Source organism: Tenrec ecaudatus, chromosome 16, assembly GCF_050624435.1.
Source record: "Tenrec ecaudatus isolate mTenEca1 chromosome 16, mTenEca1.hap1, whole genome shotgun sequence".
Taxonomy (NCBI): Eukaryota; Metazoa; Chordata; class Mammalia; order Afrosoricida; family Tenrecidae; genus Tenrec; species Tenrec ecaudatus.
Window position 1 is genome coordinate 108,682,713 of NC_134545.1, and position 13,009 is coordinate 108,695,721.

At 54.5% G+C, this 13,009-nt stretch overlaps 2 protein-coding genes across 5 annotated transcripts in view; one reads left to right on the plus strand and one right to left on the minus strand.

Annotated features, from left to right (window-relative positions):
- Window positions 1-13,009, plus strand: part of DOCK1 (dedicator of cytokinesis 1) — a 434,492-nt gene that overhangs the window by 194,565 nt on the left and 226,918 nt on the right. The window lies entirely within an intron of this gene.
- Window positions 1-13,009, minus strand: part of INSYN2A (inhibitory synaptic factor 2A) — a 40,105-nt gene that overhangs the window by 13,735 nt on the left and 13,361 nt on the right. The window contains exon 2 of the mRNA XM_075534331.1: window positions 4,410-4,481. Coding sequence (XP_075390446.1) covers window positions 4,410-4,481 — 72 coding nt within the window. The remainder of the gene's footprint in view (window positions 1-4,409; window positions 4,482-13,009) is intronic.

The following is a 13,009-nucleotide window of genomic DNA, read 5'->3' on the forward strand; positions in this document are numbered from 1 at the left end:
GCATCCTCCCTGCTCTGGTACTCGTCAGCTGCCTCGCTCAGGCCCATTTCCTTCATAATTGTAAATTACAGGCTCCCAGGTCTCTGGAGTCTGAAGGGACTTAACTAATTCTGCAGTGCGATCCTGCGGGATCTGCTGATTCTTGAACACCTGCCCAAGAGAAGGGTTCCCTAGCTGACTCACATGGTAAAGCACTGGCCTCTTAGTAGGCTGGTGGGGACAGTGCACCTGGATGTGCCCAGAAAGCAAGGCCTGGTGGTCTGCTTCTGAAAAGTTGGCCACAGAAAACTGAGCCCTACACAGGGCTGCTCCGACTCCCAGTGCCGCCAGGAATCGGCGTTGACTTGATGGCAAGGCCAACAAGGAGAGGAGGGACAGAAACTTGGTGCCCTGCAAGCCTGGTGGCCTTGTGAGCAAGGAGCTCTGGAGGGATGAGGTTTCCAAGGAGCGGCTGTCTCTTGCTTCTGGCTCTGATGCTGTCGCTGGCTTGTTTTCTCTGCTGGAATTGCTTCCAGACTTTTCTTGCTTCCTCCCAAGCCTTGCATAGTTCCCCGGCCACTGTGAAGAAATGCATACCACTGCTGCCACGCCACGGTCCGGAGCTGTGCCAGACGGCTCTGAGAACACTCCAGACAGCCAGGCCGTGCACACCCGCCCCTTCACCTTGCCGGACCAGGAGGTCCTGGAAACCTGGTCGCTGCTTGTTCTCTGTGGAGAGGAGAGGGCTGCTGGATTTGAAACCCCCAAACCACACTCACTGCCTCGAGTGGATGCCGACTCATAGCAACCCTTTAGGACAGAGTAGAGCTGCCACTGTGGGCTTCTGAGACTTCGTGGGAGAAGAAGGTCTCTCTCTCTCTCTCTCTCTCTCTCTCTCTCTCTCTCTCTCTCTCTCTCTCTCTCTCAGCTGCCGGTGGTCTCTGACGTCTAGCTTTGTGGTTAGCAGCCCAGGGCGTGACTGCTGCACCACCAGGGCACCTGGGCTTTTGAAAAGTGGCAAGTGCAGGTCCTGTTCATGCGGGTCGGCAACAGGTTGGACAGGCTACAACAGGTGTGAAGTGGCGGCTGGGAAGACATTGGTTTCTCCTGATCTCCAAGGTGTCTTCACTTCAGAGCCCCCTTTAATCTACTCTCGGGTCGTTCAGAGGAAGGGACCTGGAGAATGGGTGTGTGTGCGCGTGTGTGTACTGTGGGAGGTCCTTCCTGGATCCTCTGACGGAGACCCTGGTACCTGACCACCCCACAGCACAAGGCAGGCTCCGCAGTACGTGTGAGGCCTTGGGTCTTCAGCCTACAATTTCCCCTTCTCCATGTCTCGTTCTATGCGGGCACTGGAGGAGGACCAGTGTGTGAGCTTCCGTGATGGATGAGAGAATCTAATCAAGTCAACGCAGACATGGGTGCCTGCAAAGTCCCTCTGAATCCATGGTCACAGGCAGCGTCTCCCGCCCAAGGACAAGCGGCTTCTGGAGGCTGTGATTCCAAAGAGCCCTGCTCTTATGGAAGCCCTTGGCCCCTGGGGCCACTGGGCAGTCTGAGCCATCTGATGAGGATGCCCCTCTTACTCAAGCCCCATCCTTTTCTCAGGCACATGGGGCCCCGGGGTGACTAGTCCGAGGGACAGGTTGCCCAGCCTTTCTCACAAGGAGATGCCGGGGGTCCAGGGGTCGAGCGTTTGGTCAGCTGGGCCCCTCCCATAAGGACAGCAGCCTTGAAATCCCGATGCTGGGTACTGGCAATGGCTGAGAGTTGTGTACAGATTCACTACCTGGGTCTCTCCTCGGGAAGCTGACTGATGGGGGTCTGTCTGGTTTGCCCTGCACTCATCAGGCTGTGAGCTTACCAAGAGGATGTTGTTCCTTTTGTCCCCAGACTTGTCTGGTCATTTGTATTTGTCACTGAAAGAGTCTCTTGTCTGTGAAAGAGCAGGAAAGCAGAGAGCCGCAGCTGAGTCTCCAGTGAGTGGCTAGTTCTGTGGACCGAGGCTGTGGCACAGGGCCGGGCTGACTAGGAGCCCTGGTGGCCCAGTGGGTTAAGTGCTGGGCTCATCACGGCAGCACTAGCCCTCCCAGTGAGCCCACCACACCTCGGGAGAAAGAGGAGATGGTGATTTCATCTCAGAAACTCTAAGGAGCAATTCCCTCGACGCTGCCCTTTTGGGTTTGTTCCACAGGCACTGAAATCGGCTCCGGGGCCATGGGTGTGAAACAGCCTGGGAAAATCCGGTGCGCATCCTACTGGATCCCATCTTCACACGTTCCCCGTCCACGTTAGAGACGGGACAGGTGGTGCTCCAGGGAGCCCATCCGGAGAAGGCAGGCCCTTGCAGAAACTGCCGGAGCTCTCAAGCTCGGGTCCTCCAATGTATGCTGCCTACTGCCCCGCTTTCAGAACAGCAATGACTCAGTCCCACTCCGTCTCCCGGCAACTACAATGTTTGCACTCCAGCCCATAAGCCAGATAAAGGGTAGGTGTCTGCTTCTGCCGCCCTCTGGGATCATTCCAGCACCCGACGCCCCTCCCGAGGTTCAGCATCACTCACTTTGGGAAGCACAGCTCGACGTCGCGTCAGCGTTGGGTGGCATGATCAAAGTCAAAATCAGAATTTTAAGTGCGGTGGCTATTTTTTGTGACGGTGCCCTTTGGTTAATTTTTCAGTGGCTCGACCTTGTCTGGGTCCAGATGTGAGATTTTGGACATGCCCTTCTCTCTGTCACTCCCTCCTACACGCTCAGAGGACTCCCACTCAGTGCCGGCGACCACTGCTCTACACTTTTTTATGATATTCAGAACAAAACCAGCCCCCGCCACCCTGCAGTCAACATTCTCACCTGGGCGGTGAGAGCATCCCTGACCTTTAGCCACTAGGTGCCAGGGGCAGCTCCCAGGTGATCATTGCCAGGCAGAACCCAAATCCAGCCAGATGCCTCGGACTCTGTCCTGACCCACTGCCACCCTGTAGGAGAGAGCAGACCCTCCCCACAGGGCTCATCAGGCGGGCATCGCAACACAAGCAGACTGGCACGTCCTGCTCCCTTGAAGTGTCTTGTGGATTCAAACTGCTGACCTTTCAATTAGTAACCTAGTGCCAATCACTGCACCAACAGGGGTACCTTAAAACCCAAACCAAATTCATTGCCAACAAGTTGATGCCTGCTCTTAAGGACCCACCAGGACAGGATAGAACTGTCCCTGTGAGTTTCCAAGACAGTAACTCTTTACAGGAGCAGAACGCCCAGTCTTTCTTGGAGTGGCTGGTGGTTTTGAACTACTGATCTTGCAGATCCCACCCAGAGAGTAACCACTATGCCACCAAGGATCCTTAAGATGTCTACTGTCTACAGCACTGCCTGATGCTGCAGGGAGGCAAAGTTGGCCCCAAGCTGAGAACCTATGGATATAGCCAGGTAGGAACCAAGCATCCTGTGCTCAAAGCTCCCTTTGCTCCTGACAGGTGAGCAGGTGACCCAAATCCATTCTCAAGGAACCTGGAGCCCTTCTGAGGTGCCCCCTGTGTGCAGTCTGCCCCTAACGCCATGCCTCCGTGAGGGGGCAGCTGGCTGCCTCTGGCATGGACAGCCTCACTTGTCTTGGCTCTACGGGGAGTCCTTGATTTCAGATGTGTCAGCTTAAATGATGACTTAAGTTGAACACTTCATTTTTTTTCCCCAAGAAAAACCAAACTCACCGCCATCAAGGCAATCCTGACCCATAGCAACCCTATAGGATAGGATCAAACTACCCCTGTGAGTTTCCCGAGACTGTAACTCTTTAAGGGAGGAGAAAGCCTCATCTGTCTCCCTTGGAGAGGCTGGTGGTTTCGAACTACTGACCTTGAGGTTAGCAGCCCAATGCGTAAGGCCACTCTTTAATCAGTATCGCTATCAATCTGATCTTTACCTATCACTTGGAGGTTCGAATGCGAATGCTAACATGGAGTCACCCACCACAACATTGTGTGTGGTCCCAGGAGGAACAGTGACGTGTGCAAGGGACTCCTCAGCACCCCTCACACCCGGGCAGCCCCACATGAGCTGGCCTCTGTGGGGTGAGCAGCTGAGACCCTGGTGCGGCCTTCATAGCACCTGTAGGTGGGTTCAAGGTTCGGATCTCTACCCTCGCAGGGCTTGTGCCTCCCAGCCTTTGCCCGATACACTGTGCCGCCTGCGGGAGCCCGTCTTTGAAACCACCCCAAGGCATTTGCCAGAGAAGTAGGGAGCAGCGCCACCCCCGCCGGTGGAAACCTACCTGGGACGGAGTGTTTAGAGGGAACTGAGGACGCTGCCCAGGAAAGGGCCTCCCCTCGCGTCTGAGCTGCTCGTCCCTGCGGGCTCCAACAGGGCACAGGTGGCGGTCAGCACCATGCCTCAGTCATCACCAACCCGGGGGAGAGGGGAGGGCGCACCTACCTATAGATAATGCAGGCACTGTTCCTGCATGTGTCACAGTTGGCTGTGTCTTGCCCCGTCCGATAGGAAAGCCTACAAGATAAGAACAGGAGAGCATTACAAGGGGCGCCCGCTGCCTTTTCCAGAAAGAAACAGACAAACTCACGGCCATCGAGTCGACTCCGACTCACAGAGAGCCCCTGGAGGGCAGGGTAGGACTGCCCCTTGTGGGTTTCAGAGACAGTAACTCTCTATGGGAGTAGAAAGGCTCATCTGTTGGTGCTTTCAAACTGCCGACCTTGAGCTTAGCAGCCCAATGCATAACCAGTACTCCACCTAGAGCCCCAACCCAAAGCCAAACTGTCCCTGTGCCTCTGCCTCACAGTGACCCTGCAGGTCAGGGCAGCACTCTCCCTACCCCCTTGGGATCCCTCTTCACATAGACTGCCGTCTCCTTCGTCCTGGGAACAAGTGGGTGGCAGGATCAGATCGCCCACATTAGTTAGCAGGCCAGCACTTAGCTGCTGCACCACCACTCTCCTTCCTGGAGAGGACGCAGGGGTTGGATCGTTCCCAAGGCTGCTCTGCTGCCACCTTGTTCATGGACTTGGACTGCCTCCCGTTCCCCACTTGGCCTTCTCTCTCCTCTTTTTTTTTTTGTAGTAGACAACCGGTGGTGCCTCTCCAGCTAAGATGATATTTAAATTAAATTTAGAATATGAACATAAGCTCCTGGATGAAGTAAATAATCTGATTTTGTTATAAGCAGAGGGACTTGGGGATGTTTCAGTGCAGCTTTATATTGATGGAGTTTTAAAGACATGCGCAGGGAAAACCAACCACACACACTGCCTGGAGGGCCAGCCGCCTCCATGACTGCGTGGGCTGCAAAGCCGAGTTCCCTGGCCACTCGGGCCCTCCACGAGGCCAGTCCCGTGTCCTTCAAGTCAATTCTGACCCCGTAAGTCCCTACACACAGGACTGAGTGTTTCCAAGGCTGCAGATCCTTACAGCAGCCAACTGCCTCGAGTTTCCCCCACCAAGCTGCTGGTGGGTTTGAACTGCCCACCTTTTGGTTGTCAGCCATGGACTTCCCCACTGTGCCACTGGGGCCCCTGGACATTAGGTTGTGGGTGTCTTTTACATTTGTAAACCGTTTGAAAAACCTTAGAAGTGGAATCTAGTTGGTGCCGTAGGAATGTGATCCAGATGACCCTGCTGAGCTAGCTGCCTTTGGATTTGCCTCCCGGTCGGTGAATCCCCAACGTTCAGGTTCGAGTGGCCACAGCCCGTTTGCTGACCCTGTGCTAGGAACTCTTGCTGTCCTTCTGGAGGCTTCCCACCCCCTCGCTCTGTTGATGTAAAGGAGTCCTGTTCATCCCTTGAGAGTGGGCGGGATTTGGCAGGATGTTTGGAGTGAGGGGAAGAAGAAGAAAACTCTGCCCACAGGAATCATCTCAGGGTCTTCTTTAGAGCGGATGATGGCCCTTTGCAAGCTGAAAGGTACGAAGTGGGCATAGAGTTTTCCTCACTGTGTCTGAGTGGCCTTGAAACTCTCCCATCCCCCAACGCCTCGAGAAACCAGAAGGGATTCGGTGGGGGGGGGGCGGGGAGGAGGCGGTCTTCATCATCGTCTTAGCGTTTCATGTCCCCACCTGGTTTGATACCCTATTTCCACTCTGGTACTTTTATATGCCTATTTCTCCCCAGGAAGAGGAGCCTGCTAACTGTGTGGCAGGAGAATGGCTTCCACCCTAGTGGGTGCACACACATGGGGGCCGGGGGAGCACATGTATTGCCAACCCATGACCTGTTTCCACTCCTCACTGTGTCCGCATGCGCGGTGGGTGGGTTTTCAACTGAAGGTCCTCATTTGTCCCGGTGATGCTTTGGGTGCATCAACAACGGACAAAGGGATTTTTCTGCTTGGTGACGAGATTGCCCTGGTGGGCTCTGGTTGGGTTGGCTTTGACCTGTGATTTCTGGGCAGTCTGTTTACTCATTCTGCCGGTGACCAGCTCCGTTCTCAGCCTTGCTTCTGATCACCCCACTTGAGCAGGAGTGAGGCCCTTGGGACCACTTCACCCATGTAGAAACTTCCACAGCACAGCCAGCGCCTTCTCCTCTGGGTGTGCCGGCACAGTGGGGCCCTGGGGAGCCTAAAAGTCCTACTCTCCCCTCGACTTCTCCAGACAGGGTCATTTGTCACCCCTGGCCCTTTCTTCTTCATGAGTCTGCTGGCCCCTCTGCCCGACCTTCCCATCCTGGCGCCTGGTTTGTCAAACCTGCCCCACGGTTATGCCTGGCCAGGGTCCTGGGCTTTCCATCCCCACGTCTTCTACATGAAAAGTCTTCCTCCATCCCCCTTACTCTGCTAGCACTTGGGCCTCAGCTCCCCTCCTCCCCAGGCCGTTTTGTCCAGTGACTCCGGGTGTGCCGGCTGTAGTGCTGGCGTGGAAGTGGTGAATGTGGGTACAGGTCTGCCAGCCTTGTATGGGTGGGGATGAGCCAGCAGGGCAAGGAGGACATTAATGGGGACTGTCAGAGTTCGTGGGAAAAGGGAACAGACACGACAGACCTTTAAAGCCTCCTTGTACAATACTCTTGCCTGTGTTGGGAGATGAATCCGAGATTTAGGCATCTGAAAGACTTTAGGGAAAACCCCAGCCACATTTCTGAATATTCATTTCAGGGGTCTTCTTTCGGGGAATGGAGGGCAGTGTGGACTCTCGGCTCTGAGAAGCATCTTGAAGGAACCCTGGTGGCCTCATTGGCTGTGTCCGGCACTGCTACCTGCTGGGTCAGTGACCCCAACCCAGGAGTCGCTCCAGGGAGAAGGATGAGGCTTTCTGCCCTTGTGAAGGTTCACAGGCTCGAAAGCCAAAGGCAAGTTCTGCTGTCCTGAAGGGTCACTATGAGTCGGAATCGACTCGAAGGCCGTGAGCTGGTGGTTTTGTTTTCAGACGGGTCTACTGCTGACTTTGTTTGGGACAGCACGTGGTCCTGCTGCACCTCTCTGCCCTGAGGCTGTCTCCAGAGCTGGTGCTCAGAGCAGCCGCAAAGGGTCTCACACTGCAGCCCAGGGCCTCACAGCAAAGGCACCAGCCTCCCATCGGCAGGAGGCCACAGTTTCAGTGCCAGACAGAGCTTATCCTTCAGGCTCCAGGCTGCCCTCCCGGGTCCTCCATTGCATGGAGGGAGGGAGGGGGCAGAGAGTCCAGCAGTGACAGGACAGGACGGGGCTTCCAGGCACCTCTGTTGCCTACCTGGGCTCTGTCCTGACCCAGGACTTCTCATGGTAGAAAGTTTGCTGTAAGCCCTCCTGGGAAAGACTGCAATCCTATCACCTTGTGAAACGCATAGTTCTCTCCCTCAGAGCATTCCTTCTGAAAAGAGGTGTCTGTTCCTACTAAGGGACAGCCTTATTCCAGCTTCAGAGAGGACCTTCGTGAGCAGACAAGAGCTTACAGGAGGGGAGGCACTGACAGCAACCATGAATATGCTCAGGAACCAGTCCATGCATATGTGAATGAGGACACAACGGAATGCATGAGTGAATGAACGAATGGATATGTGATTGGATAGATGGGGACATGCATGAGTGAAGGCATGTATGACTGAGGAAGTGCATGCATGAATGAATGAAGGCACACATGTAGGCCTGAATGAATGATGACGTATATCCATGAAGAATGCAATAACTTTCCATACTGGACAAAGGGTGGGGGGGCTGTCTTTAGCTAGAACTCCCAGAAGGTGACATTTGAAATGAGACCTGCATGGCCACCAGGGGAGGCAGGTCCTGTGCAGATCCAGGGCTGACTGCTCCCAGCAGGAGCATCGTGTGGTGGGAAGGGCTTCGGCTCGTTTGCAGGGCAGAAGAGGGGCTGTGTGGCTAGAAGAGATGCAGTGACTATGAGTGGCCACAAAGGAGGTCAGGTTCCGTATGGCAGCTGAGCGTCACTGTCTATGCACAGGAAACCCCTGTAGTTGTTCTCGCAGGCGGTGGGGGTCAACGCACGGGAGGATCAGGAGCGTTCCCTGTTGACGTCTGTTCTCGCCTCTCTGCATCCGCCACACCACGTTCATCCCATGCTGTCTCTCTCTGGCTTCTTTTCTGTACAACTCAACCTCATTCTTCCCGCCCTGGTGTGCGGCACGGCCCTGCTGATGTCTGCTGCTAAGAAGCAATGTCGTCGTCACCAAGTGTCCTTTGTGTGGGGACAGCTCCCAGGCCGCTTCTCCCAGCCCGCTTCAAAGAGTGAACTCCACCATGGCAGAGAAGGACTGTTAGGGCCCCCTCACCGGGGACCTGGCGGGAGGAAGCATCCCAGCGTGGTGCTGCTGCTTTTACGGTCCTTTTCCTTGGTTTGTTTGAAGCAAAGCAAGACCCGTGCTTGGAGCCGGTCAATATGGTTTATAGAAAATTGAGGTCAGTGAGAGATTAATTGGTCGGCACGATTTGAAGGGTTGACCTTGTGCCGTGTGGTTAAGTCACCAGCTGCCTCTACCAGCTCCTGGCAATCAGGGTTTGCCGGGTAAAGTTTCATGAAGAAGGAGGGTGTCCTCCAGGAACGGTGGTAAACTCCGTCATCCCGTGTGTCCCTTGCGCTGGTCATCGTCGATTTGCCCTCAGAGCTTCCGGGCTGTGGGCTGTAGCTTCGCTGATCCGTCCCATGGTCACATTAGTAATTGTTCTGCAGCCTCTGAGTGAGTGTGTTCACTAAATGCAGGTGGAGCAAGCCAGGGGCGCAAAGTCCTCTTTTGGAAATTCCCCTACATATATACATTTAAATATATTTCTTCTCAACTTGGAAACGAGTCATAAAACCAGTCCTGGGAGTGGCTCTTCCCTCCTTGGCCATTGACACAAAGAGGACTCGTGCCCAGTCTTTCGATCACCAGGGCAGGTTCCTCTTCTCCAGAGAAGGTAGACCTGGAGCTCTCGGGAGGTTACAGGATGCAGGAGGCAGAGACTAGGTCCCTGAGGTAAAAAGCTTTGGGAGAAGAAAGTCCTGACCAAAAACTAAGGGTTTTGTCTGTCGAGTGACGGCTCTGCTTGTAAAACGTTCCGTCTGCTTTGGTGACCCCAAACCTCTGAAAGGTTTACAGCCCGAGGCTGAAATGATGCTGAGCACCCTCTGGGTGTCCGGTAAATATTAATTTAAAGTAATCTGCAGGGTTTGTCTTTGTGTTCCCTTTGTGAAGTCCAGGGTCAGCAAAACAGAGGAAGACAGTCAAGGAGACAGATTGGCACCGCGGCTGCAGCAGTGGCTTCAAACATCACAGCTGAGGGGACGGTGTGGGACCAGACAGGGCCTCGTTCTGTTGTACCCGGGGTCGCTCCCAGTCAGATCCTATCTGACAGCAGCAGCAGCCGTGGCATCCAAGACAACAGACTCATCAAATCTAAGAGTTCCAATGGTTTACAAAAAGGAAATAAGAAATGTACTCTTGGGTCTTTTATCCCAAGACGAACCCTTATCAATCCTGATGGTAATTTTTGTTGTAAATATGGATTGTTTCAGTGCATTTTTCCTTGTAGTGCCCACCGTCATAGGTGCGATCACCCTTACTCAATTCCTCCGTTTCCTGGCCTCAGAGGCTTGCATCTCTTAGTGCACACAGCATTCAGCCCTTTTGGTTTTCCATTCCTTGACCTGTCCCCAGATCGCACAGTTCCAGCCTGGGGTCTCCTTTGAGCATGCCCTCATTGGGAGCTCTTTGGAGTGTCATTGGCCATGACAAGGTTTACTGAGACTTAAAGCAGACTGACCACCCGTGGGCTCTCACTTGGATGAAAATCAAACTCACTGCCACTGAATCGATGCCAGTTCATAGCCCCCCTCTAGCACAGGTAGAACCACACCTGCAGGTTCCCAAGACGGTATTATCCAAAGGAGTAGACACACCTGTCTTTCTAGCAGAGAGCAGCTGGTGGTTTCGAACTGCTCACCTTGCAGATGGTGGCCAACTCGTAACCACTCTGCCGCCAGGACTGCTCTAAGAGGTAGGAGGACGTGAAATTTAAAAAGGGCATGGAGTCTGTGCAAGCCCTCGGGTGAGCGGAGCTGCCGCTTGGGATCCGTTCTAGCAGAGAGATCTGGAGAAGCTGCTCTGGCCGGCAGTTCTGGTGATGTCCAGTGCCACAGTCAGTCCCAGGTTCCACTCTGTACCAAACTGTGTCTCTTCAAAAGACCTACCTCCACTTTTAGGAAATATAGCAGTTGTGATGTATGAACGATGGGAGGGAAGTCCAATTCTGGCACTTACATGGAGAGCAGTCATGGGGGCCTCTCCTCCAGAGGGGTCTGAGACCCTGGGATTGGCTCAGCATGGATTAGCCCTCCTGCTCTTAGCAGCAACTGGCTCCAAGCCTTTGGCTGCCATTGTAGAACTTTCCAGAATATGGTAAACCAACTGCAGCCTTTCTCACAGTATTTGAGATGCCCGTCACATCGGAATGGCTAAACCCCATGAGGCATCCACTCCTGTGACTCAGCCACCAGAGGCATGGCATTCCCCTGCACCACAACACAGGGGCCTTGAAGCCACAGGGCCGAGCGAAGTGCCACTGAGCGCAGAGAGTGCTCCCAGCGTGTGAAACAAGCAAGTACGTGGAGGCCCATGACCAGAGGAGGGATGAATGTTTGCTGTGCTCCTGCTAGTGGGGGCGGAATGACCCGGAAGAAGATGCACTAAAGGCTGCAAGAGATGCAACCACAGCGCCAACGGGGAATATTGTGTGATGCATTTTTCTACCACAAGAAACACATTTCAGAATACATAAACGTACCTTTGTAATTTTAGAGTGGGTCGCTGCTAAGTCAGAGGTGCCCTCCCCTCCCTCCCCAGCGGCATCGTCACCCAGTCGATGCTGACTCACAAGAACCCGAGAGAACAAAAATTTCTAATGGTGGGGCCGGGGCACTGAGCCATTATTAGATCCTGAGAAGGGGCTAAGGAGTTTGGGAACTGATGGATGATGGATGAGAGGCACGCAGGGGAGCATCACAGGGGGCTGCGGGAGAGGAAGGGGGGCTACACCTAGCCTTCACCCGACTTACAATATAAAGTTTTAAAAACATGCTGCAGGAAGCAAGGAGGCCCACCAACTCGAGCCTTGAAGCTGCACCCCAGTGGCGGCTTGGGGCCCCTAGGGGCAGGTGGACTTGCGGGGGGTGGGGAGGGGTGGGGCAACCAGCCTTGCTTTCTGGAAGGCATCCTGGGGAGAGTTATGGCAGCGTGGCCCTAGGTGGCAGGAAGGTGTGTAGGGCAGTGCCAGGAAAGTATGCTTTCCTTAGAACCTGCTGCCAGCGTCTCCCAGAAGCTGGAGCTGACGATGCAAGACAAATGATACAGGAGTGTGGGGGGGGTGGTGGTGAGGGGTGCACTAATCAAAATGAGTTAAAAGGTCAGAAAGGGAGCAACAACACATGCCTCTTTCATGCGCTTTGTCAGAAGCAAGTGGGGTGAGTCTGTAAGCATCTGGGGTGATTGGGGGGTACTGACTCCATGACGTGGGACACTCCTCACTGGATGGGGAGTTCTGGGCTAGGGGTAGCCGCCCCTTCCTCTGCCAGCAGCTCCCTCTTGGAGAGGGGTGTGTCAGGCTGCTGTAGATTCACCTCCAGCTGTAGTCCTGTCTGAATCAGACTGACTCTGTTGGGAATTCTCTGCAAGCATTCCTGGGTGGGCTAGGAGGGGACCCTGGGGGATGTCCAGTTTGCCGGCAGAAACCCAGGTAGCACTCCCTATTGCAGCTTCCCATGCCTGCAGGGGAGACCCCATAGCCCCTGATTCTCCGCGGCCCCTTGGGAGCTTCCAGTGAAGTCAGACCTTCTGTCTCAGAGAACAGAAAGCAATTGGGTGTACGTCGGGCGCGGGGGGGCTCCCTTCTGCGTGTTCTTTGGGGCGTGGGGCCTTGGGATGGTCCCGTGAGCGGCAGTCGTGCCCGGTGGCATCCTGCTCCTGTGTGCTGGGCCTTCGCCAGGCCTGATTGCTGCAGACATGCAAGAGGAGGGCTCCCTCTCCACGGTAATGCAATGCAGCTGCTTAATTTATGCCCTTAATTTTGATCTCTCTTGTTCCTTCAGCTCTCGACTGGGTGCCAAAAACGCTTTTTCTTCCACATTCCAGCCCAGGTTCGGGCTCCCACTGTCCCTTCTTGATCACTAAGCTCTTCGTTATGTCAGCGTCTTAAAGGGCTCTTTCACGTAATAGTCTCAGAGCGATATTAATTTGAGGCATAAAACGGTATCACCACAATTGCCGGGGGAGATGAAATTTCAGCAAGCAGTCCAAGTCAGCTGTTTTGAGTGACCCCTCGTGTGTTTGAGGAAACGCCACCCCCCAATCCACTCTCCCCAAGCAGTCCTGTTGGCCCATTGCTAATTCGAAGTCTGCACCAGGGCTTTGTGAGGACCTGCCTTGGAAATGTGGCGATTTCCTGTATCAGCCTCTTCAGTAGCAATGGTGAATGGTGATGAGAAGCCTCCTCTCCTCCCTCCCCGCCCCCCAAGAGCCATGGAAACCCTACTGTGTCTGAAGCAGGGAGGTGGCCAAATGCAGGATTCGGGGTCCACCCGGGCCAAGTTGGCTACAAGCTTCTGAAGTCCATT